Raw genomic sequence first — 25,818 nt, forward strand, 5'->3', positions numbered from 1 at the left:
TTTCCTACTCCCTTTTCTTTGTGGAGAAAATAAAGTTTGCTACTGTTAGAGAACTGAGATGCAGAGGAGATGCTGAGTAGATCTCTTAATCCTTTCTCCTGAGCTGTCAAGTCACAGAGATTATATCATTTCTCTTAAGCCGCCTGTGCACTTGGTCCCTGCAGTAGTCCTTGATTAACAACAGTTCGTTTAGTGACCGCTGAAAAATGTAGCTGTTTTTCACACTTATATCCATTGCAACATCCCTGTGGTCATGTGATCAAAATTCAGATGCTTGCCAATTCAGATGGTTGCAGTGTCCCGGGGTCATGTGATCACCTTTTGCGACCGTCTGACGAACAAAGTCGACGGGGAAAGCCAGATTCACTTAACGACGGTGTTACTAACTTAATGGCTGCAGTGATTCACTTAACAAATGTGGCAAGAAAGGTCATAAAATAGGTCAAAATTCACTTAAAAAATGTCTCAGCCACAAAAATTTTGGACTCAACTGTGATTGAAGGTCGAGGACTGCCTGTATTTCTTTGTCCCTGGACCTTCTTATAGGATCACCAGGTTTAAGCATTAGTTATACTTGTGGATAATGGGATGCGTTGGCTCAGTGGCTAAGACTCTGAGCTTGTCGATCAAAGGTCGGAAGTTCAGCGGTTCGAATCCCTAGTGCCGCGTAATGGGATGGGCTCCCATTATTCGTCCCAGCTTCTGCCAACCTAGCAGTTTGAAAGCAGGTAAAAAAGGCAAGTAGAAAAATAGGGACCACCTTTGGTGGGAAGGTAACAGCGTTTCATGCGCCTTTGGCATTTAGTCATGCCGGCCACATGACCACGGAGACGTCTTCGGACAGCGCTGGCTCTTCAGCTTTGAAACGGAGATGAGTACTGCCCCCTAGAGTTAGGAACAACTAGCACATATGTGTGAGGGGAACCTTTACCTTTACCTTATACTTGTGGAATATAAGACATATCATTAATGAGAAAATCTGAAAAATTATTCCTTATGAGTTTATGGACTTCACTCTTCTGATTCTGTTTGATTCTGAATTAAGTCATTTTTTAAAAAATTGTTTGATTAGATCATCATCCTGGAAGAAACTATATAGGTTTCTTTGCACATTTGAGGCCCATACGTTCCACTGTAAATTTCCCAAATAAAATTATAATGATTTCATTTGCTCGGCTTCAGAATGTTAGGTTGTTTTGAGATTGAAACTTGACTTTGCAGTAAAATGTAGCATATTGCTGTATTAGAGGGTGCTCCATCACTGGAGGTTTTTAAGATGAGATTGGACAACCATTTGTCTCAGGGGCGGGTTCTAAATTTTTTTACTACCGGTTCTGTGGGCGTGGCTTATTTTGTGGGTGTGGCTTGGAGGTCATGTGACTAGGTGGGCGTGGCTAGCTGGTCAGAGTCATTTCTGAAAAGTCCTCACACTTAGGACCAGTCCTCGCACTTACGACCCGACTCATTTGTTTGCTTTTAACACTGATCAGCTGTAGGGCGGCCCTTTGAAGCCCTGCGGCAAGAGTTTAAACAGTTTTTTTCCCTCTAGTCATCAGCTGGGACTCAGGAGGCAGCAATAGATTGGGGGTGGGACCAAATAAAAGGTAAGAATAACGTTGGGGGGTGGGGGGGCGGGGTGGGAGAACCGGTTCGGTGACATCATATCGTCACCACTACCAGCTCGGCTGAACCGGACCGAACCGGGAGGAACCCACCACTGATTTGTCTGACGTGGTATAGGGCAGTGATGGCTAACCTTTTTGCCATCACATGCCAAAAGTAGAGGGAATGCGGGGGGGGTCACACGTGTGCATGCTCACACCCATAATTCAATGTGCCCCGCCCTCCGTGTGTGACCCCACTGCACTCCCCCTACTTTGGGCACATGATGGCATGGTGGGCCCGGTAGGCCCTTTTTTTGCCCTCCCCAGGCTCCAGAGGCTTTCTTGGAACCTGGGGAGGGCAAAACTGGCCTCCCACCCCCAGAAGCCAGAAACAGCCCATTTCCAGACTTCCAGTGGGACCGGAAGGCCCATTTTTCACCCTCCCCAGGCTCCAGAGGCTTTCTCGGAGCCTGGGGAGGGAGAAAACAGCCCTCCTCACTCCCCTGGAGGCCCTCTGGAGGCTGGAAACAGCCCGTTTGCTGACTTCTGGTGGGCCCGGAAGGCCCGAAAATCAGCTGGCTGGCACACGCGTGCTTGCTGGAGCTGAGCTAGGGCAACGCTCGCGTGCCCACAGATATGGCTCAGCATGCCACCTGTGGTACACATGCCATAGGTTCGCCATCATGGGTATAGGGTCTCCTGCTTCAGGAGGCGGTTGGACTAGAAGACCTCTGAGGTCCCTTCCAACTCTGTTATTTTTTTTTTTAATTTGATTTATATGCCGCCTTTCTCTGGAGACTCAGGGCGGCTTACAATACGTTAAGCAATAGCCTTCATACTTTTGTATATTTACAAAGTCATCTTATTGCCCCCACAAACTGGGTCCTCATTTTACCTACCTTAGAAAGGATGGAAGGCTGAGTCAACCTTGAGCCTGGTGTGATTCGAACTTGCAGTAATTGCAGACAGCTGGTGTTAATCACAATGCTATCAGTCTGCTGAGCCACCAGGCCACCAGGCCTCTGGCGAGTTCTGCCTATCTTCTTCTGCTGGAAACCCTAGAATGAATTTGCCTCAATGAATAGACATTATTTTCAAGTGGAATCCCTCTGGCTGTCGATGACCCAAGATTCTTCTCTTAAATACTGGTTCACAGGACTTACTTCCTGTTTCAAATTAATGTTTACAAATACCTCCCATATTTGTTTATAATATCTGAAGGAATACTTCGTTTGTGTGTGTGTGTGTGTGTGTGTGTGTGTGTGTGTGTTTTGTGACCCAGTTCATATATGCTAAACATTTTATTATTTGGAATAAATCTCTGTGAATAAAACAACGTGCACCATTTCAGACACAAGACAGTTACTATCTCCTTATCAGACAGTCCCTTGTCCCTAAGAAGGAATGGATGGAAGCTCGTAAAAAACAGATCCAGCCTGGAAATAAGCAGTAATTTCCTGATGGTGAGAACAGTTCATCAACAGAACAGCTTTGCCTCCCAGTGGATGCTTCATCACTGGAGGTTTTCAAGAAAAGATTGGACAATCATTTGTCCAGGATGAATTTAGGTTTCCGGCCATGGGCAGGAGGTTGGAGTTGAAGACTCCAAGTCCCTTCCAGTGCTACAATTCTATGATCTCCCAAACCTAGATTCCTTCTGGCCCAGGAGTGGATCAACAGATTAACAGAGTTGGAAGGGACCTTGCAGGTCATCTAGTCCAACCCCCTGCCCAAGCAGGAGACACTACATCTGCCTCTACCTAGAATCAAACTCACTACCCCCTGATTGTGAGGCAAGAGCTCCACCTCTAGGCCACCGCAGCTGGGATAGATTTAAATGATTTTGAGCAGCAGTCTCCCGCTTGAGACCCTCAGAGGAAAGATGCCAATCCAAGTAGGCCATGCAAGAATAGCTGGGAAGCTAGGTCAAAATACTGTCAGACCCTCTGAAATCTTGCATGAAGGGTTGCAGAGAATTGTCCCAAAGGCGCTTTTCCAAAAATTGTCCCAAAGGTGCTCTCTTGTTTTGTTTTGTTTTTCTTTAAAATGCTTTACTTCTCATCCAAGAAGCTTCTTCAGTTCACTTCTCGGATGAGAAGTGAAATGTGGACAAGAAACAACGAATGGAAAACTTAGCAAGGAGAGAAGAAACTTGGAACTAAGGAGAAACTTCCTAACAGTGACGACAATTAACCAGTGGAACATCTTGACTTCAGGAGTTGTGGGTGCTTCATCACTGGAGGTTTTTTAAGAAGAGACTGGACAGTCCCTTGTCTGAAATGGAATAGGGTCTAAAAGTCTTCCAATAGAGCTTCCAGCTCTATTCGGATGGATGGATGGATGGATGGATGGATGGATGGATGGATGGATGGATGGATTGAAAAAAAGCAGCAAAATCCAGTTTCCTTTTGGAAAACCACCTTTGAGGCAACCAAGACCTGGATGATTGAGATCATCATTGGCATCCTTCAGTCTTAAGAGACTATGGTGTCGTGCTCTGGAAAGAGGTCCTAAAACAGCATCTGGTGTGACTAAAAAGGCCAATCCGAGAGTGGCCATCCCTTCCACACTGAGGGCAGATACATTCTGTCCCCTGCCCAGCCCCCAGATTTCGCTGGTTCCTGGACTGCCTCTTTGCCTCGGCCTGCTGAAAAAGTGTCTCTTCGAATTGGAGAAGGCCATGCTGCGTCTTTAGCCTCCAAGCTGAACGATCGGAGGTCAAGGTTTCCCAGTTGTTAATGTCCATTCCCAGGGCCTTTAGGTCCCTCTTGCAGATATCCTTATATCGCAGCTGTGGTCTCCCTCTGAGGCGCTTTCCCTGCACTAATTCTCCATACAGGAGATCTTTCGGAATCCGACCATCAGCCATTCTCACCACATGCCCCAGCCAGTGTAGACGTCGCTGTTTCAATAGTGTATATATGGCTAGAAATTCCAGCACGTTCCAAGACTGCGCTATTTGGAACTTTGTCCTGCCAGGTGATGCCAAGAATTCGTTGGAGACAGTGCATATGAAAGGTGTTCAACTTTCTCTCCTGCCATGCGTAGAGAGTCCAAGACTCACTGCAGTACAAGAGTGTGCTGAGGACACAGGCTCTATAGATCTGGATCTTTTGAGATGATTGAGGATGATTGAGAACCTCCGTAGAATTCCAGCATAACAAAGAAGGGGTGATTGGTGACAGCAAAGTAACTACAGATCCCCTTATGGTGATGGTGAACCTATGGCACGCATGCTGGAAGTGGCACACAGAGCCATCTCTTCGGACACGCTAGCCATCACCCGTTGCTCTTCGGGGTTTGGCATGCACATGCGTGCCAGCCAGCTGGTCTTTGTGCGCATGGGAGCACCTGAAACTGGAAGAGCAGCTCCCTGGCGTGCATGCGCGTGCTGGGAAGCTGAGCTTCCGGTTTGCATCGTGCACGTGCGCGCCAGCTGGCTAGTCTTCATGCACACATGTGCACCAGAAAAGGGAAGTCCAGGTGACAGGTGCACATGCGCATGCCGGAAACCAGAAGCTCAGCTCCTCGGCGTACGCATACACACTGGGGAGCTGTTCTTCCAGTTTCTGGTGCTTCATCGTGCACACGCTCCCATTTTAGCACTTGGTGCCGAAAAAGTTCACCTTATGGGAAAGGAAGCACCCTTGTGTTTGGTAGTGCTTTCTCCTTTTGGTAGCATCTGCATTCAGAAGAAGGCCAAGCTGTTGCCTAGCAATGCAAAGAAAAATATCCATGCGGACCGGAGTGTAGCACATTGGACTGATGGGGGCTTTTAATGTTTGCTCAGCTTAGCTTCGCAGTATAAATAGTTCTCTTCCTGTGTCTCCCTTCTTTCAGGATTATGTGGGAGCCTTCGTCGTCCTTACTGCAGCCGTGGCCTCCATCTCTGAAAAATCCACTTCTGGCCTCGTAGGCCTGGGTCTCCTCTATGCACTGACGGTACGTAGAGAGGGAAAAAGGGGAATTTCCCTGGCGTTTTATGCTAGGAAGGTCCATTATGTAACCAGCATCAAAACATATACAGTAAGTGTTGTGACCTAGGCCCAAGTAGTTATTACCAGACACAATCAGTCCTAAACAAACATATTTTATTAGAACAGCTGAGAATTACTTCCTTCTCAGCTTAGTCCAAATTAATTTCAAAACAAAGTCCTTCAGAAAAAGTCTTTTGGCTTTATCACAATCCTTTATCTTCTTTGGCACCCTGCCAAAGGCTTTTCTTGGCAAAGCACCAGGAAGTTGAGAAACAAGAGATGCCGTAGCAACGTTGCTTTCCTACAAAAAGCCCAAGAGCCGTTGCTGCTCTTTTAAGCCTTATGGGAGGGGCCAATCATCTCCTGGCCTTACTCCCGAGTTGTCCCTTTTGCTTTAGCTGCTCTTGCCTTCTGGCAGCTCTTCTCATGCGTGTACTAGGAACAGGCTCCTCCTGTTCCTCTGCCTCTCTGCTGTCCGACTCTGGAGGCTCCGGAGTCCACACATCACTCCCAGATGGCCCTGGCCCCGTCTCTGCCTCATCCAGGCCTTCCCCAGACTCCAGGACTGGCCCATGGTCCTCCCCAGCCTCCTCACTGTCTGACTCTGCTGCCAGCTCCGCAGACTGCTGGTGGACCACAACAATAAGAGCCCTGCAAGATTCAGGATCATTTAATTTTGACACAGCGGAGTTATTTTCTTTGCAACCAATTCCTCAGGGTCACAGCCCCCAGCCAAAGCCCTCTGGATATGCAGTTGCTTCTCAAGGTTCCCAATACTGAAAGAAACAATCTTGCCGTCCTGGATTTCAGCCAGGGCTGAAAGCGTTCAGAACAACTTGGAGCAGCTTCAGGTTTATGTGAGCCAATTGAAAAAACGAGGAGGAGGATAATAATAATAAAGTCACTGAAATTCCCAGGCCCTCCATGCTCCCAAGGACAGGAAGAGAAAAGTGCATGCAAGGTCTAGAGTAGACTGAATAATGATTCGTCACCAGGGTTTAACTTTCCCAAATTCACATCTTAACTGTCAATTTCCTTTCCTTTCCTTTCCTTTCCTTTCCTTTCCTTTCCTTTCCTTTCCTTTCCTTTCCTTTCCTTTCCTTTCCTTTCTTTTCCGTTCCGTTCCTTTCCTTTCCTTTTCTTTCTCCTTCCCTTCCCTTTCTTTCCTCCCTTCTTCTCTTTCTTCCCTTCTCTTCCCTTTTTCTTTCTTTCGTCCCTTCTTTCTTCCCTTCCTTCCTCTCCTCTTCCCTTTTTCTTTCTTTCATCCCTTATTCTCTTTCTTTCCTCCTTTCCCCTTCCCTTCATTTCCCTTCCTAGGATGCATTGTAGATGGTCGAACAACATTCTAAAACCATGGTTGATGGTTTCCCAACCATACAATGATCACCGTATACCTTCTCCCAAAGGAATAATATCTTGATGGATAAAGTTATTATTTATTCCCATTGGTTCCAATCACGTTGAGATTCTGTCCCTTCCCAACTGCCCCTCTTTTCATTCTCGCCCCTTTTTCCTTTTACTTCATAGATCACCAACTACCTCAACTGGGTGGTGCGAAATCTGGCCGACATGGAAGTGCAAATGGGGGCCGTGAAGAAAGTGAACAGCTTCCTCAACATGGAGTCTGAGAATTACGAAGGCACCATAGGTGCGGCATTATCGGTGTTGTTTTATTTATTTATTTTATTTATTTCAGCTAGCGTGTATTAGATCAGGGGTCTCCAACAGGGGTGGGTTCTAAATTTTTTTACTACCGGTTCTGTGGGCGTGGCTTATTTTGTGGGTGTGGCTTGGAGGTCATGTGACTAGGTGGGCGTGGCTAGCTGGTCAGAGTCATTTCTGGAAGGTCCTCGCACTTACGACCAGTCCTCGCACTTACGACCCGACTCATTTGTTCGCTTTTAACACTGATCAGCTGTAGGGCGGCCCTTTGAAGCCCCGCGGCAAGAGTTTAAACAGTTTTTTTCCCTCTAGTCATCAGCTGGGACTCAGGAGGCAGCAATAGATTGGGGGTGGGACCAAATAAAAGGTAAGAATAACGTGGGTGGGGGGGGTGGGAGGGCAGGGGGGGAGAACCGGTTCGGTGATGTCATATCGTCACCGCTACCGGCTCGACCGAACCGGGAGGAACCCATCACTGGTCTCCAACCTTGGCAACTTTAAGACTTGTGGACTTCAACTCTCAAGAGTTCCTCAGCCAGCTTTGCTGGCTTCAACTTGTGGACTTCAACTTGTGGAGTTGGAAGTCCACAAGTCTTAAAGTTGCCAAGGTTGGAGACCCCTGTATTAGATAACAGATGCAAGTATAAACATAATTATAAATACATGAAATGGATGCGAATAAAAGGGAACATTAGGACAGGGTCGGTAGGCACACTGGTGCGCTTATGCACACCCCCTTAAAGACCTCTTAGGAATGGGGTGAGGTCAACAGTAGACAGTCTTAGGTTAAAGTTTTGGGGGTTTGGGGATGAAACCACAGAGTCAGGTAGGGCATTCCAGGCATTGACCACTCTGTTGCTGAAGTCACGTCATGTGCCAAAAGCACGCTCCTCCTGCTTTTGGCACACGACGGCAAAAAGGTTAGCCATCACTGGTATAGGGTCTCCTGTTTGAGTACGGGGTTGGACTAGAAGACCTCCAAGGTCCCTTCCAACTGTCCGTTATTCTATTTAATGCAGATGGTCTGTCCTAGTCATGAATGAGGGATCATTTCGATCACAGCAAATACATCATGGCCTCCTTAAGAGACCACTTGTCTCCATTTGTTCCCAGTACGGTCACCTAGAATGGACACATTCCAGATCCTGTGGATTAAGCAATGTCATATTATGGGATGCAGGAAAGTGTGCCTCCTTTGTGGTTGTTTCTGGCCAATGGAATGGCATCTACTTGGACAGCGGTCTCCAAACTTGGCAACTTTAAGACTTTGTGGACTTCAACTCCCAGAATTCCCCAGCCAGCCATGCTGGCTGGGGAATTCTGGGAGATGAAGTCCACAAGTCTTAAAGCCGCCAAGTTTGAAAAGCCTGCCCTTGCAGATCCATATTGTTCCCATCTTACTGATTTTTTTTTTCTGTAAATTGTCAAAATACCCAGTTGTTCTCCTGGTCCTGGGTCTGGATGATGGTTGAGTTCTTTTCTTCTTTTTATGTTATGAAGTCAGTCTTGTTTTCTTTTTTTTACTTTTTTTCAGTAACTTCAGTTTACTTTTTTTACTTTTTATTTTTTTTGTGAGCTGCTGAAAGTCACCGTGGAGTCAGGCAGCCACAACAATATTAAAGAGCAATTACAATCTAATTACAATCCCGCCCCCCCCTTTTTTGGGGGGGGGCTGTGGAACAATCCGTTCATTTGACTTCAATTTGCCAGCTATGGAATAAAAGGGGAAGCGTGATCTGGTCTCCTTGGTCAGCCATGAAGAGGATGGGAGGGTCAGACTTGAGTCATGCTGCAAGTTCGAAAAGCTGCCTGCTTTGTTTATTTTGCATTAACACTGCCGCAAGTAACCTGCCTTGAGATTTGACCTCAGAGCAAGCCAACTTGTCGAAAGTAAATAAATCTTGCTTTGCTACTGCTCTCCGTGACAAATTGCCATCTTCCAAAACAGACTGGGAATGTTGTCATTCCAGAGGCTGCTCTGTTTGGTCCAAGTTCCTCATAACTGATGTAAACCAGAAAAAAAACCCCATCATTTTATCTTATTATTTATTACTAAAGATTCTTCTTAGCTGACATTCCCTTTCTACCACCCTGTCTACTCTTCAGATGAATTTCTTTATTATGGTTGCTTCTTTATTTATATCCCACCTGTATTAGATTTACAAATCACTCAAGCTGGTGTACATATCCAACACACTTTCCTCATCCTATTTTCCCCCACAACAACAACCTTGTAAGGTGGCTTGGGCTGAGAGAGAACGACTGGCCTAAAATCACCCAGCCAGCTGTCATGTTTAAGGCAGTGGTGGGATTCAAATTCTTTTACTACCGGTTCTGTGGGCATGGCTTGGTGGGTGTGGCAGGGGAAGGATACTGTAAAATCCCCATTCCCTACCCATTCCAGGGGAAGGTTACTGCAAAATCCCCATTCCTTCCCCACTCCAAAGGAAGGTTACTGCAAAATCCCCATTTCCTCCTGATCAGCTGGGACTTGGGAGGCAGAGAATAGATGGGGGTGGGGCCACTCAGAGGTGGTATTTACCGGTTCTCCAAACTACTCAAAATTTCTGCTACCGGTTCTCCAGAACTGGTTAGAACCTGCTGAATACCACTTCTGGTTTAAGGCGGGATTAGAACTCACAATCTTCTGGTGATTGGCCCAAAGTCATCCAGCTAGCTTTCATGGCAAAACCTGAACTCACCATCTCCCTACTTTCTCGTCTGCTGCCTTAACCACTAGGCCAAACTGGCTCTCCCATCAGAGCATAAGAAAAATTTCTCTTGCATAGTAATTTGTCTGAAATCGTTTCCTGCCTAAACAGAGGGTTAGACTAGAAGACCTCCAAGGTACCTTCCAACTCTGTTATTCTATTCTATTCTATTCTATTCTATTCTATTCTATTCTATTCTATTCTATTCCATTCCATTCCATTCCATTCCATTCCACCCCACTCCACTCTACTCTACTCTATATTCCATTCCATTCCATTCCATTCCATTCCATTCCATTCCATTCCATTCTATTCTATTCTATTCTATTCTATTCTTATTTAAACTTATATGTCGTTCATTTCAACTAAAGATGGCTCTAGGTGGCTTACAATCAATAAAACATCAATCTGAAACATTAAAATCCTAAAACAATAAATAGGAACGTTCAATTTAGTTTAAAACGGACGAAGATGGGAAGGAATGGATCATACAAATCAGGACGCTTCTGCTTTGATCTTTTCCCTCAGATATTTCTCAAGTACCCAAAGACTGGCCACAAGAAGGGGAAATCAAGATCGAAAACCTCTGCGTCCGCTACGAGAATAACCTGAAGCCAGTTCTCAAGCATGTGAAAGCATACATCAAGCCAGGCCAAAAGGTTCCTTACAATCTTACAATCATTTTATACTTTTTCACGGGATTTCTGACCAAAATAAGGAAAGAGGGATCCATTGTTGAAGATGATTTGGTATCAGAAAGAAGCTAAAATACCTTTCTCCCAGAAACTTTAGCAACGGGCGGACTCTAGTTATTTATCCATATCTAGAATTTGTGAGTCGACAGAGGAATATCCAACTGTAGGTTGTCCTCAACTTACAACCCTTCACTTAGCGACTGCTTGAAGTTACAGCGGCACTGAAAAGAGTGATTTATGACCTGTTCCCACACTTACAACTGTTGCAGCAGTCTCACAGTCACTTGACCAAATTTTGAGTACTTGGCAACCTGACTAGGTGGCTCAGTGGCTAAGACACTGAGCTTGTCGATCAGAAAGGTCGGCAGTTCGGCGGTTCGAATCCCTAGTCCTGTGTGAGCAGGGGGTTGGACTAGATGACCTCCAACTCTGTTACTGTTAAACTGTGTATTTATGATGGTTGCAGCATCTTGGAATCATGTGTTCACCATTTGCAACCTTCCCAGCAAAGTCAATGCAACAACCATGGCAAAAAAAGAGGTTGTAAAATTGGGCGTGATTCGTTTAACAATTGCCTTGTTCTGGACCCAGTTGTGGTTGTAAGTTGAGGACTATCCTTTATCTCTATTTTCATGTCCCATTTTGCAGAAAGAGAGACAGAGAAATGAAATTTTGGATAAGGGAAGCCTTAATATTTGTTTTAAGTTACCTTTGTTGAAACAAATATCCATCTAGTCGGTTCCAAGCCGGGAGAAAGACACTGGAAACATGGGGGCTGATTGGAAAGAGGGTTTAATGATGAAGCAGAACCACCAAGCACATGGTTCTGGGGCAGCTGACCAGATGGAGTTGAGAGTGAGGGGTTTTTATACCTTCTCTTGGGCTTTGCACTTGAGCTTCCTGTTCCTGTGCAAGAACATGTATTCTATTGGCTGTTATCAGACTCCCATGGAGCCATGTACAAATCCTAGGAGTTTGTCTGAGCTAAGCTTGGTTGAAGTTTGGCTGAGGCAATGAAGGAGCTTGCAATTCCTATTGTGGCTGAGGGCTAATCCTACCTTTGTTGGATCTTGGGTGAAGGTATTTGCTTATGAATAGAGCTAGCTATCTCTTTATCTCTTAAGTGCTGACATCTGCTGTGGGCTCTTAAGGAAGGTGGGGGCTGCTTTCTCCCTCTAAAAAACACGTTTCTCCATTTCTCATCCAGGGAAATATAATATTCTGCCTTTTTAATATTTCACTCAAAATATTTCATTCTTCTAGGAGAGGGATGAGTACTAACTTTCTACACCTACCATTGTGAAGAATAGATCTTCTTTTTAATTATCATTAAGCAATAACTATTGGTAATTACCCCCACTAAATGCCACATATAAAAAACCACAATAAATTTTATCTTTAAGGTTGGGATTTGTGGTCGCACTGGCAGTGGGAAATCATCCCTTTCGTTGGCTTTCTTCAGGATGGTAGATATATTTGACGGTAAGTTCTCTGAATCAGTTGCCATTTGGGATGTGTGTAACATTTTGAATTTGCTGTCATTTCAAAATGTCCCGTTTGGAGTTCTCAACATACAAAGTGTTTCAACCCTGAAACAGGTTTTCTTTTTTTTTTTTTTAATACTCAAAGCATTTCCGAAAATGCTCGAAACAGCCCACATTGTAGCTGGGATCGATCATCTGTGCACTTCTCATTTGATCTAGAATCAGTTTGCACAAATTGTGTTAAGACCAGAGGTGGGCTGCTGGGGGTTCACAGGGGTTCGGGAGAACCTCTAGCTAAGATTCTGTGCAGTTCGGAGAATCACCAAATCCCACTCCTGGCTGGCCCAGCCCAGCCCAGCCCACCCCTCCCCTCCCAAGAGTCCCCACTCAGCCCGTTTTGGATGCAGGTAAGTCCAGGGTACATGCGGAGGCTCGGGGAGAGTGAAAAACGGGCCTACTCGAAGTTTGGGAACGGCCTCCGGAGCCTGGGGAGGCCGTTTTCACCCTCCTGTAGGCTCAAGGAAAGCCGACTAGGCCATGCCCACCATGGCCACGCCCTCCCAGCAACCGGGCAGAGAACCCCTTGCTAAAAATTTTGAAGTCCACCCCTGGCTAAGACTTATCCCCTCCCCCTCTGTCATTTTGTGACTAGGCTTGCTAACAAATCAGTAGCCATCCCTTCCTGCGAGACTCAGCTCCAGAGACTTACCAAGGAGCTTCCTGCTTTTTCTACCTATAGATATCCTAGGATGGTGTTTCCTCAAGTTTGGTCCCTTGAAGATGGGTGGATTTCAACTCCCAGAATTCCCCAGCCAACCATGATGCTGCCTTGGGAAATACCATCTCCTTACCCATGATTCTCTGTTTTTTCTCCCCTTTCTTATGCTTAAATTAGATGCTTAGATCTGGCCTGCGGGACCATCCTGGAAACAGCAAAGGACCTGCCCATGATGCCTCTGCCAATGAAAATGGAGCTTGGAAAGGCCGCGTCTGGTCCCTACGGGCTCCATTTTTGGCTCTGACGGCCTTCTGCAGCCCTCTGCCAGTGAAAACAGAGTGAGGGGGGTGTACGTGGCCCTCCAAACTCTGTTTTTACTGGCAGAGGGGCTGCAGGAGTCTGTCCAGGCTGAAAACGGGGCGCAAGGGAGGGGGGAGGTCCAGGGCTCTGTTTTCGCTGGCAGAGGGCTATCGAAACAAACTAAAAACAAAACAAAAGGAGAAATGTTTCCCCTTTTGCATTTGAGCATGCAAGAAGGGACAGGAAAGGAGAAAGGGAAAGAGGGAAGACGAAGAAAAAGAAGGGAAGATGGGAAGAGAGCAAGGAAGGCAAAAGAAGGAAAGAGGGGAAAGAAGAAGAAAGGGGAATGAAGAGGGAAGGAAAAGAAGAAAAGGAAGGAAGGAAGGAAGGAAAGAAGGAAGGAAGGAAGATTATAATGAGAGTGAGGGAGGATCTGAGGGAAATCCTGCGTTGCCATGCCCCCTGGCCACGCCACGCCACGCTCCACCCCCCCCCACCCGAGGTCAAACACAACCCTGATGCAGCCCTCAATGAAATCGAGTTTGACATACCTGATCTACACGATTGCTGATCATTTTGTGGCCTGCAGATACAACCATGCACAGCCCACCACCACCACAGACAAGAACGCCAAAGGATGGAAATCTTATTGCCTGGCTGATTTCGATCAGCCGCATTAACCGCTGCTCTTTCTCTTCCCTCACGGTTCAACACCTCATAAATTATCCCCTTAGTAGCTCGTTAATCACGCACTATGCTCTCAAACTATTGCCTTTCGGGGAAGAGGGAAGGCAGAGAAAAGCAGAGGAGGTGCTGGCCCTTTCCAGGTCTTATTCCCAGCTGGATCAGTCAGGTTATCTCTCTTTTTTTTTATGTTTAGGAAGAATTGGAGGTTTTGGTTTTTTCTCCCTCTGGATAGGCATCCCGATTTTTTTTCTGTTTGGGCCTCCCAAAAGCTAGAGAACCACAGAAAGGCCACAAAATTCATACTGCGGAGCTCCACCCGTGCTTTGTGAAAGGATATTCAGTGGTAGTTCTAAAGGAGAAGCTTCCAATTGCTGTGTTAGTGGTTCTTATCGCTAAAGGCTACCGTTCCTTAATTTCTTGCACTTTTTGGCTTGGCTGAGTTATACTAGAAAAGATTAAAAGACAAAGAGAGGGAGGGGAGAGGGAGGGAGGGGGAGGAAAAACCAAAAATTACCCAGATGTTGTCATGGTCTGAGCAATAAAAGCTATTTTTGCCATCTCTTGATAACCCATAGGTCACATATCTTGGTCACATACTTTTTCTTTCCTTCCTTCCTTCCTTCCTTCCTTCCTTCCTTCCTTCCTTCCTTCCTTCCTTCCTTCCTTCTTCCTTCCTTCCTTCCTTCCTTCCTTCCTCCCTCCCTCTCTCCCTTTCTTCCATCACTTTCCCCTTCTCTTCTGTCTCCTTCCTTCCATCTCCTTTCTTCTTCCCTCCCTCCCTCCCTTCCTTCCATCTCCTTCCTCCCTCCCTCCCTCCTTTCTTTCTTTCTCTTTCTTAACCTTCCTTCCATCTCCATCCTTCCTTCTTTCCTTCCTTCCTCCCACCCTCCTCCCTTCCTCTCTTCCTCTCTTCCTCCCTTCCATCTCCTTTCTTCCTTTCTTTCTTTCTTTCTCCCTCCCTTCCTCCCTTCCATCTCCTTCCTTCCTTCTTCCCACCCTTCCTCTCTTCCTTCCTTCCATCTCCTTTCTTCCTTTCTTCCTTCCTTCCCTCCCTTCTCGTCTCTTCTCTTCTCTTCTCTTCTCTTCTCTTCTCTTCTCTTCTCTTCTCTTCTCTTCTCTCCTCTCCTCTCCTCTCCTCTCCTCTCCTGTCCTCTCCTCTCCTCTCCCCTCCTCTCCCCTCCCCACCCCTCTTGTCTTCTCTCTCCTTCCTTTCTTCCTTCTCTTCTCTCTTCTTCCTTCCTTCCTTCCTTCTTTCACTGATTGTCAACGACTGGGATTCAAATGGACATCATGATATTCTCCACAGTAGCATAAACTGCAGCTGTAGGGCACAGGCTAAGCCATGGCATTTTGGGAAAATTATTTCCAAAGGATTAAAATATCATGCCTTTATTTAATTGCACATTTTGCAATTTCTATTCTTATGGGGATGTTTTTATTTCTGACGGTCCCCTTGAACCTTTCAAGTGATTTCTTCCAGGCTCATACCCGTGTTTCTGGATGTTTCTGTGGGTTCTGCTTGTTTTGTAGCCCCATCTCTTTTGTTTTGCTCCAAATGATTTCAAACAGGAAGGATTATCATTGATGGGATTGACATTACAAAACTGCCTCTCGATCTGCTGCGTTCCAGGCTCTCTATAATCCTCCAGGATCCTATCTTATTCAGTGGTTCAATTCGGTAAGTTCTTGTAGGTCCAAAAATTAGCTTCTTTTTCTGGACCAGGAATTTGGTAGAGCAGAGGTTCCCCAGATCCGGTCCTGCAATGAATGCATCAGATCCTTTTCTATGTGTGCTTTTGAATGTTGTCGCTTACAGCTCCGATTGCTAAAAATGGAAAGCTTTCCAGAAAATTCTGGCACGGACAAACCTTGGTGCGAGCTTGCTCAATTTTGTGCAACAGTGCCTAGAAATGTACCATTCACATGATTCCTCATGGACATTGTCATGATACTAATCCAGCGTTTTCTGTAAATGCAACAGACTCTTCTCATTAGGGTGTTACAATAGGTGGAGTTTTTGTGGGGTAGGGGTTGAGACAGTCATTCGCACTAGGAGCACAAAAATTGACATTTTAGTGCAAAGCTACCTTCAGTCTTGAACTGCAGGATGATTAATTTTTGATGCCAGAAGCTGCACTGGACATTCTGAGATCTTAGTAGGTAAAGTGAATGATAATAACAGAATAAGAGTTGGAAGGGACATTGGAAGTCTTCTAGTCCAACCCCCTGCTGAAGCATGACGTGATATAGAAGTTGAGTTTGGGGATTTTGGGGGAATAAAACAATTAATCAGAGGAATGGCTTACCTTCAAAAGTTGTAGATGCTCCATCACTGGAGATTTTTAAGAAGAGTCTAGACAGCCACTTGCCTGGAATGATATAGGCAGGGGTGGGATTCTACCGGTTCGGGCAAACCGGTAGCTTCGACGATCAGCTGGGAACGAACCGGTTTGCTCCGAAAATCAGGTGGGCCCCCCTGTCCAACCCTGCACTTTACTGACCTATATCTTCTTAGCTGATTTGTGCAGCAGAGCGGATTGCGGCACTTCCGCTGTGTTACTCCCCAGCAGTAACATGGAAGGTAAGTTTTCGTAAAACTGTGCACGCACATGCGAAGCGTGCGATCATCGAGCCGGTTGTTAAACTGGCAGGATCCCACCACTGGGTATAGGGCAGGGGTGGGTTCTACTTACCTTTACTACCTGTTCACAACGGGGCCGTTTGTGCACGCTTGCTTTGCTTCTGCACACGTGCACTCTTCTGCGCATGCGCAGAAGCATTCTAATGACATCGGGGTCAGTGGGCGGAGCCTCCCACCGGTTTTACTACCAGTCCTATAGAACCAGTGCGAACCGGAGGCAACCCACCACTCGTATAGGGTCTCTTGTTTGAGCAGGAGGTTGGACTAGATGACCTCCAATCTCCCTTCCGACTCTGTTATTCTGATTTCCTTTTATTTCTGAAAATGGAAAGTTAAGATATGGTGTGTACACTACTTTTTAAAACTCCGATTGGTAGGTCAGCCACAAATTTCCTCGCAAGAAGGCCCAAGGTGGCTCCAGAGATGGTGTCTTGGAAATTCACACAGTCCCTTGGGTGATCGTGCTGCCCAATCCTGGTTTATTTCATGGTTCAGGACTCACACTCTGATGCTGAAGAAACTTCTCCAGCTGTTTCTGATGGTTCCTGTGTTTGAGCAGTGCCAGGTGATTTTTGGCTTGGTGTCTCCTAAGGCTGACATTCCAGTGCTTCATCTACATCTTCATCATCTTCATCTTCGGAGTCTGAATCCTAGACCAGGGGTCTCCAACCTTGGCAACTTTTAAGCCTGGAGGACGTCAACTCCCAGAATTCCCCAGAAAACCTGAAGTCCTCCAGGCTTCAAGTTGCCAAGGTTGGAGACCCCTGTCCTAGACCATGAGAGTTTTTTGATGTTAATCTTCTGAGTGAAGGAAGGGGTTGGAGAAGGGAAGTTCCTACAAAGCAGCAGATTCAAGTCATTTTGAGACTATATTCTGCTGCCAGGATGTGTCAATCATAGGTTTTAGGTGCCTGTATCATCTCGCTTATCCCTTCACTTGCTCCCTTTAGGTAGAATGTATCAAATGACTTTAGAGAGTCCAGATTCAAATCTAGGTCGTCCTTTAAGCTATGACCACAACTGATCCCAAAGTTTATATCGCTAAGTGAACCCATTTGTTAAATGGGTTTTACAACCTTTCTTGCCACAGTTGTTAAGTCAATCGTTGTAGTTGTTAAGTTAGCAACACGTTTTTAAGTGGATCTGGCTTTCCCCCTTGATTTTGCCTCTCAGAAGGTCGCAAAAGGGGATTGTATGACCCTGGAACCCGGCTACTATCATAACTTTGAGTCAGTTGCCAAACATCTGGATTTTGTTCATGTGACCATGAACAAAACAGTCACATGTGTGGGAAAATGGGAAAAGGTCACTTTTTCCAGTGCCGTTGTAACTCTGAACAGTCCCTAAATGAATTGTTGTAAGTTGAGAACTACCTGTACACAGAATTGATTTGTGTCAGCACTTCAAGCTGCATTTACTCTAGTGCTGACATAAGAAGGAGAAGAGGAGGCGTCTGGAAAGGGATGTTTGACTTTTCACCTACTTATTTTCCCTGGAGATAATATTCCCTAGGAGATGGGATGGGAGGGGGGAAATTCCTTTGAGCTGGAGCAGTAGATTAGGGGTAGAGTGGCTTGGAAGATGGCCAATGAGTGCAGAGGAGTGGGGAACGGAAAGGGAGGGTTTTGGGTCTGGAAGTCAGTGTTGGCTGCGATGGAGTCGGATTTAGAATGTCGTGCTTAATAAATGGGAGTTTTCTTCAAAGACTTTGTTTGAAATGCAATTTATTTGAGACGACCTCGAAACCTGACAATTTGTCTATTTCAGTAGCCAAGAGAAACATCTGAGCTGAGACACGTACCAGAGATTAGAACTCAATGGGTCAAGAATTGACTGAATCGATGGCCTTATCTAGAAAACTGAGATGTTAATTTGATTTCTAGTTCACAAATCATGCCTACTCAGCAACATGGTTTGGTTTTCTGGTTTTTTTCCCCCCGTAGTTTTAATCTGGATCCAGAGTGCAAATGTACAGATGATACCCTTTGGGAAGCCTTGGAGATTGCACAGTTGAAGAACATGGTCAAAGTCCTGCCTGGTGGACTAGGTGTGTATATATCGCAGCTAATTAGATCGGTAGACCTGTTCAACTGATAAGCACAGAGCAACCCTTGGGTGGCTCATCTGAGTTGTAGCAGACTTGATTTATTACCAAGTGGCACCCATGGAAAAAGAGTTGCAGTCGCTCTTGCCTCTCTGGTGATTGACAGCACAAGGATGAGGGTCTTCTTACCCCATCAACCATCTCCAGCAGTGAATTCCCCCTCAGGGGTCCCAAGCCAACCGGCAAAGCCAGGTTTTAATTATCCTTCCAGAAGACCAAAAGGACCCGCTCCCATAGAGACGGGCTCCTCCGGGTGCCGTCGGCCAAACAATGTCGACTGGCGGCCCCCAGGGGGAGAGCCTTCTCTGTGGGGGCACCTACGATCTGGAACGAGCTCCCCCCGGAGATACGGAGGATTCCGGATCTGCGTACCTTCCATCGCGCGCTTAAGACGTTCCTATTTCATCAAGCTGGCCTGACCTAAATTTTTCCTCTTTTAAATGGAAATTTTAAATTTGGTTTTAATTTATTGGGGTTTTAAAATTGGTTCAGCCAAATTTATTTAATTAGTTTTATCTCTATTTTAAATTTTGTATCTATCTGTTTTATTTTATGGCTGTTCACCGCCCTGAGTCCTTCGGGAGTAGGGCGGTATACAAATTTAATAAAATGAAATGAAATGAAATGAAATGGGAGCAGTTCTCACCTCCGGTGGTCGGGTGTTCCATAGGATTGGACCACACCGGAAAAGGTTCTTCTCCTTGACCCCACCTGGCAGAATTCCTTAGCAGATGGGATCCGTGGCTGTCCTCTTCCACTGGCACGCGTGGGGAAAGGTTGATCCCATTGGGGTGAGACAGCTCTTCAGATACCTTGTTTTGATCCTAACTCTCCTATTCCCAGATGCTGTTGTAACTGAAGGTGGTGAGAATTTCAGTGTTGGCCAGCGGCAACTCTTCTGTCTAGCTCGGGCTTTTGTGCGTAAGAGCAGCATCCTCATTATGGATGAGGCCACCGCTTCCATCGATATGGCCACAGTAAGTAGGTGTACCTTCCTGTGTCCCTTGATTATTCAATTTTCTTTGACATCTGAACTTTAAAGAGGGGCAGGGACTCCTTTGGTGAGATGCTGTAGAAGACGACCAGGCTGAGCCTGGGGAGGGTTGTGTCAAATGCATCATCAGTTTGGAGTCTCCACGCCCCTGTAAGAGATCCATGTTCAACCCCTCTTGAAGTCCATTGACTCTTATCTGGCACCAATTCATTTTTAACCATTAGTAGTTCGGATTCTTGTGCGTAGGTAGCAGGAGCTACACTTGTGCTGCTTTTGAACTCTATCCTGGTTCCTGACTTCTTGCATCTGACAAATACTGGTTTCGTGTCTATTTTCCCTCTTCCAACTTCAGATAGAAGGGCGCTGAGCAGTTTTCCATTGGTAACCTAAACAGAAATCGGTCCATTTAAGTGTCAATAACATTTATTTTTATTTTTATTTATTTTTATATGCCGCCCTTCTCCGGAGACTCAGGGCGGCTTACAATGCGTTAAGCAATAGCCTTCATACTTTTGTATATTTTATACAAAGTCAGCTTATTGCCCCCACAAACCGGGTCCTCATTTTACCCACCTTAGAAAGGATGGAAGGCTGAGTCGACCTTGAGCCTGGTGAGAATTGAACTCACAGTAATTGCAGGCAGCTGGATGTTAAATGCTGCCTTAGTAGGAGGCATTAGCCTCCTACGCCACTCAGGACATGAAGTCCCAAGTTGGTCTTGCTCTGAGGCAGAATGAGACCTTCATTTCAGGCAGCAGATTATGCAAGGGGGAGCAGAGATAAATTGATGAAAATTAAGGGGAAGGTAATATCATGCAGCCCACTAAAATGGGTCCTCTCACTTTAAGGGTTGCTCTTGGTCATGGGGGAACATGTGTCTTAACAAGAACTTTGATGTAAGTTCATTGACCAGTTTGGTCAACTTCTGGACATACTGCATCCAGTTTTGGTCACCAAATTACAAAAAAGATGTTGAGGCTTTGGAAAAAGTACAGAGAAGAGCAACTAAGATGATTAAAGGCCTGTAGACTAAAACATATGAGGAACGGTTGCAGGATTTGGATATGGCCAGTCTAGAGAAAAGAAGGTGTCAGGGTTCCGACGGATGCCCTAATTAAATCATGAGCCTCAAGCCAAGCTTCAAAAGAAATCCAGTTATTTATTAGGAGCTCCATGTCAGCACCTTCCCAAATGAAGCCAACTCTGACCCCACGTAATTTATGGCCCTAATCATGACCCTGTTTCCCCCCTCCCCCCAGAATGTGTTATCAATCACATTTGCTAACGGAGTAATTTCACTGGTTATAGAGATCACTCCCCTCCGGCTGCTGCAGATAACCCTGGGCGACAGCCTTGAGAAAGATATGTCTGGAATGTGTTCCTGTCTTTAGCTGCCGGGTTGCTTCGTCTGTTACCCATCCTCCTTGCCTATGGCAACTCGAGAGCAGACCAGGGATGCTTTACGAGTTGACATTAGGACTACGGGGGACATGATAGCAGTATTCCAGTATTTGAGGGGCTGCCACAAAAAAGAGGAGGTCAACTTATTTTCCAAAGCACCAGAAGGCAGGACAAGAAAAAATGGATGGAAACTAATGAAGGAGAGAAGCAATCTGGAATTAAGGAGAAACTTCCTAACAGTGAGAACAATTAACCAGTGGAACAGCTTCATCACTGGAAGATTTAGGCTGGACAACCACTTGTCTGGAATGGTGTAGGGTTTTCTGTCTGAGCAGGGGGGTTGAAAACCTCCAAGGTCCCTTCCAGCTCTATTCTGAATTGATGAATTGAATTGATGGACATGAGTTTGAGGGCAGCCCCTCAATTTTTCCTTGGCTGTAGACCAGAGATGTCCAAGCTTGGTAACTTTAAGACCTAGCTGGCTGGGGAGTTCTGGGAATTGAAGTCCACAGGTCTTAAAGTTTGGATATCTGTTGTGACTCCGGCCCCGGAGGCTGATTTATCTTTGCATGCTGAGTCGGAGGATGATATGGAAGAAGCTGGCATGAGCTATGTGCCGGAGGGGCCGTCTTCACTGGTGAGTCAGCAAGAACTGACAGTTGCTGACATGCCTCTGGACCCCAGCCAAATTGAGGAGGAAACAGAGGCCGGTAACGAGGAGAGGGCGCCCCTATTGGATGCAAGAGAGAGACGTAGGAGACGTTGTAGAGAACAGCTATTGCCACGTCCCAAGAGGTGTGGCCAGGAGACGTAGGGCCACACCCTACAAAGTATAAAAGGGGTGTGGCTGGGCCGGAAAGGCGTGGTGAACAATTTGTTGGCGTTTCGGATGTAGTGGAGTTTAGAACTGCTAGTTTTGAGTTTTGAAAAGGAGTCTGCATTCCTGCATTAGCCTGCTGGCCGTCTGCCAAGACCTTTGGAACATTGCCGGTAACTACTGAACTGATATACTTTTGAAAGAGAACTGTTTATTAAAGGGCCAGCTTCAATCTCTCTAGCCTGCGTTTGTTACTGCCGGGCTATTTGAGCTTCTGCAAGGCCACTCGTGGGAGGGGACAGAACAATATCCCTGCTGTAGACATTCTTTGTGATCCAATAGGATGAGTGTCCCAAAGGTGCTTTTTCCAAAAGACAACTGAACTTTCTTGGTTTTTTTCCCTTGAAAATGTTTCGCTTCTCATCCAAGAAGCTTCTTCAGTTCAGAAGCGAAACATCTTCAAGGAAAAACGAAGCCCAGTTGCCTTTTGGAAAAGCACCTTTGAGACAACCATGACATGGAGGACTGAGAATCTCCATAGACAACAGGATGAGTGGCTTGAGTGAGCATCTCCTTGACAGCTGGGTAAATCTAAATCATGCAGACCTCCAAATATAGTGACTTGGCCTAGTCAAAGCTAGAAGACTCCTCCTCCTGATAACGTGAGTTTTCCAGGGATCCCAGAGATATCTTTTGGTGACTCCTGCTTTTATTTTTTGCAGGAAAACATTTTGCAAAAAGTTGTAATGACTGCCTTTGCGGATCGCACAGTCGTGACGATTGCTGTAAGTAGACATTTCCTAATGGGCTTCTTTTCCTACTTCATCAGATGATGAACTTCTTCTCTAGAAGAAATTAAGGACATGTAAAATGCAGAAATATTTGTACACTCCTGTCGGTACCTAATTATGTCTTTGTTTGGACATCATTATACAAGCTCCATATTTTAAAATGAAGAATCCAATGAGATGGACTCTAATCTTAGTAGCTATGTAGATGTTAGCATACACAAAAATATCATCCTGGCAGAGTTATGGAAGTGGCTTGTACATTACCTGATGAATTTTAATTTCTCAGCTTAGGCTAGCTCACAGGGCCTTGTCTGTTTGGTCACTTGGAAACCATTCTTCTACTGTACTTTACTTTTATTTTCATAATACTTCTACATACCAGTGAAGTCTGTAGAGTTAAATAGAGTTTCCATTTGCACAAATTAGTCTAGCATAAAGATCAATATAGAAACATGAAAGTGTTTTCTCAGATTGGTTTGATCTTGTTTTATTGAATGCCAAAGAAAAAAAAGGAGTGGGATGGAGAGGAGAGGAGAGGAGGGGAGAGGGAGAGGGGAGTGGGATGGAGAGGAGGGGAGGGGAAGGAAGAGGAGAGGAGGGGGAGGGAGGGAGGGAGGGAGGGAGGAAGGAAGGAAGGAAGGAAGGAAGGAAGGAGAGAAAGAGCTTTCTTGCAGAATGTTCTCTTAATTCTCTAGCCTACAGTCCAAGAATTTTCTGTGCTCCTCCTTCCAAGGGTTAATGAGGCCTGATGCTGCTTCTGAGCCCAAGGAAAGTCAGTTAGTTGGTCCTGCTACAGCAGGTTCACTATCAGGGATCTAAAACAGCTGGTTCAGGCCGGTTTGGGCGAACCGATTGTTAAATTGCTGTCTGGCTCTACCTATCCCCTCCCTGCCCCTTCCAGGAGTCCCCACATGCCCGGTTTGGCTCCCAGGTAAATGCAGGGAGGCCTACTAGACCCAAAATGGGGCGCGGAGGTGTGTGGCACGCCCCCGGCCCATTTTTGCTCCCAGGAGGCTGCAGGGAGGCCTACTAGGCCCAAAATGGGGCACGGGGGGGTGCGGCACAGCCCTCCCCGGCCCGTTTTTGCTTCCAGGAGGCTGCAGGAAGGCCTACTAGGCCCAAAATGGGGAGCTCGTGTCCCCCCCACCCTGCAGCACATTTTTGCTCCTAGGGGGGGTGCAAGAGGCAAAGTGCTGCTTGTCACACACCCCTGGCCACGCCTACCATGGCCACGCCCACCCAGCCGGTCCTTAGGGCAGAGAACAAGTTGTTAAATTTTTTGAATTCCACCACTGGTCTAAAACTAGGCAAACTAGAGGTCCAGCCAAACAATCTCACTACTGAGGCTGCTTCCCCGGTGGAAAAAACGGGGTAGCTAGCTGGATAAAGAGAATATGTAAATGAGAAATGGGGAGGGGGAGAATCTGAGGTAGACCACTGGTCAACTGGCTCAACACCACCATAGTTCTGGCCACTGGTTTCTATACTTGCATGTTTGCTTTCTATATTGTCCATCGGACCATTCTTTCTGTGTCCTATTTTTGGAATGGGTTCCCTTTCTGTGATTTCCTCTCTTTGCCTTTGCTTTTCCTTGCTTTTCTTTTCAGCACCGGGTCTCCAGCATCCTGGATGCCCACCTTGTCTTAGTCCTTTCGGATGGGGCGGTTGTTGAGTATGATTCGGCTGCCAATCTGCTCCTCAAGGAGGATGGCCTCTTCACCACTTTGGTGAAGACCAACAAATAGTTGCTCCAGCTCAGGATTCCTGCAAGATTTCGGGCTTTCTGGTATTGCTGTTTTCTGTTCTTTCGGCTCCTTGTCTCTGCCTAAATTCCAGGAGGTTATTCTTGGTTTCACTTTTCTGGGTTTTTTCCTAACTTTGCCAAGGTCACCGATTGAAAAGGGAAGGTTTATTTCACCACACCAAACTGCAGGCCTGTGTTCTTGATTGACTCTTCCCCAACAACCTTGAACAATTCAAGGGAAACAAGGAATTAAAAATAAATAAATTAAACTCTCCTTCAAGTCTAGCTCAACTTCTGGTGATGTCATAGAACCTTTCTTGTGATGCTTCTGGGCAGAAATATGGCAAAGGGTTCTTCTGTGCATAAATTCTGGGGATTTTTTGAAAAAAAATCCAAATCTACCCTATGTCCCGTTGATCTCTGATTCTAGCCAGGCTCAAACCTGGTTAGCTCCCAGACCTGGCTGCCCCAGGCAAAATGCCATAGACTGTATTTTTCGGAGTATAAGATGCATCTTTTTCCCCAAAAAATGAGGGTGAAAATCTGGGTGCGTCTTATACTCCAAATTTAGCCCCGCCCAGCCTCCCAAATGGAATTTCAAAGGCTGAAAGATGCCTCTGAAAGAAGCTTCAGAAAAAAAGCCTCCAAACAGAGCTTCAGAAAAAAAAAGCCTCAGAAAGGCTTTTATCTAAAATAATATGGCAAGCAACAAAAAGAAGAATCAGTAAAGGTTCTAACCAAACTATGCTAACAAATCTGGAGAATGACACAATACCCAACAGATGGGAAGAGGTTAATCTACATATCAATACCAAAGAAAGGAGATTGAACAGAGTACAGATAGTCCTTCAGAATAAAAGCCTCTGAAAGAAGCTTCAGAAAAAAAGCCTCCAAACAGAGCTTCAGAAAAAAAAAAGCCTTTTTTTTCTGAAGCTCTGAAGCTTTTTTGGAGGCTTTCAGAGGCAGAAAAAAATTTTTTTTTCTGAAATGGAGTTTCAGAAATTTCAGAGGCAGAAAAAAAAGCAAGGCACAGAGCTCACAACCAATGAACCTGTTGCTAAAATTCACCTCTTGGGAACAGCTGATTGGGGGTATTCCGGGAGGGCGATCCACCCACCAATCAGCTTTTTTCTTATTTTCCTCCCCAAAAACTAAGGTTTAAAACTAAGGTTTATACTCCGAAAAATACGGTAATTTTTTTTCCAATCACCCAGACATTTGAGATCAGAAAAGGAGGTTTCTCTGCAAATCAGCCTTAATTCTTTTTATGTTGATGGGATTAAGAGAAATTTAGGCTTTCAAGTTTATTTCAATAGCCAGTTTGGAATAGTGGTTAAGGTGCTGGCCTAGTAACCAAGAGAAAATCAAGAGACTGTGAGTTCTAGTGTCACTTTAGACATGAACGCTGGCCAGGTGGACCAGTTACAAGGAGACAGTGAATTCTAGTCCCATTTTAGGCACAAAAGCCAGCTAGGTGACTTTGGGCTA

The 25,818-nt window shown here is 45.8% G+C and overlaps 1 protein-coding gene across 5 annotated transcripts in view; it reads left to right on the forward strand.

Moving 5' to 3' along the window:
• Positions 1-25,818, forward strand: part of ABCC9 (ATP binding cassette subfamily C member 9) — a 117,816-nt gene that overhangs the window by 90,495 nt on the left and 1,503 nt on the right. For 4 of the 5 annotated variants that reach the window (XM_070946592.1, XM_070946594.1, XM_070946593.1 and 1 more), the window contains 9 exons: positions 5,445-5,546; positions 7,109-7,229; positions 10,483-10,613; positions 12,053-12,131; positions 15,408-15,516; positions 18,423-18,526; positions 19,427-19,560; positions 22,518-22,580; positions 24,194-24,372. In XM_070946592.1, the coding sequence (XP_070802693.1) occupies positions 5,445-5,546; positions 7,109-7,229; positions 10,483-10,613; positions 12,053-12,131; positions 15,408-15,516; positions 18,423-18,526; positions 19,427-19,560; positions 22,518-22,580; positions 24,194-24,331 (981 nt within the window). In that variant the 3' untranslated portion in view covers positions 24,332-24,372. The remainder of the gene's footprint in view (positions 1-5,444; positions 5,547-7,108; positions 7,230-10,482; positions 10,614-12,052; positions 12,132-15,407; positions 15,517-18,422; positions 18,527-19,426; positions 19,561-22,517; positions 22,581-24,193; positions 24,373-25,818) is intronic. The other variant, XM_070946596.1, reaches the window with a different exon arrangement.

Source organism: Pituophis catenifer, unplaced genomic scaffold, assembly GCF_029215685.1.
Source record: "Pituophis catenifer annectens isolate HBS135680 unplaced genomic scaffold, rPitCat1.0.hap2 SCAF_7, whole genome shotgun sequence".
Taxonomy (NCBI): Eukaryota; Metazoa; Chordata; class Lepidosauria; order Squamata; family Colubridae; genus Pituophis; species Pituophis catenifer.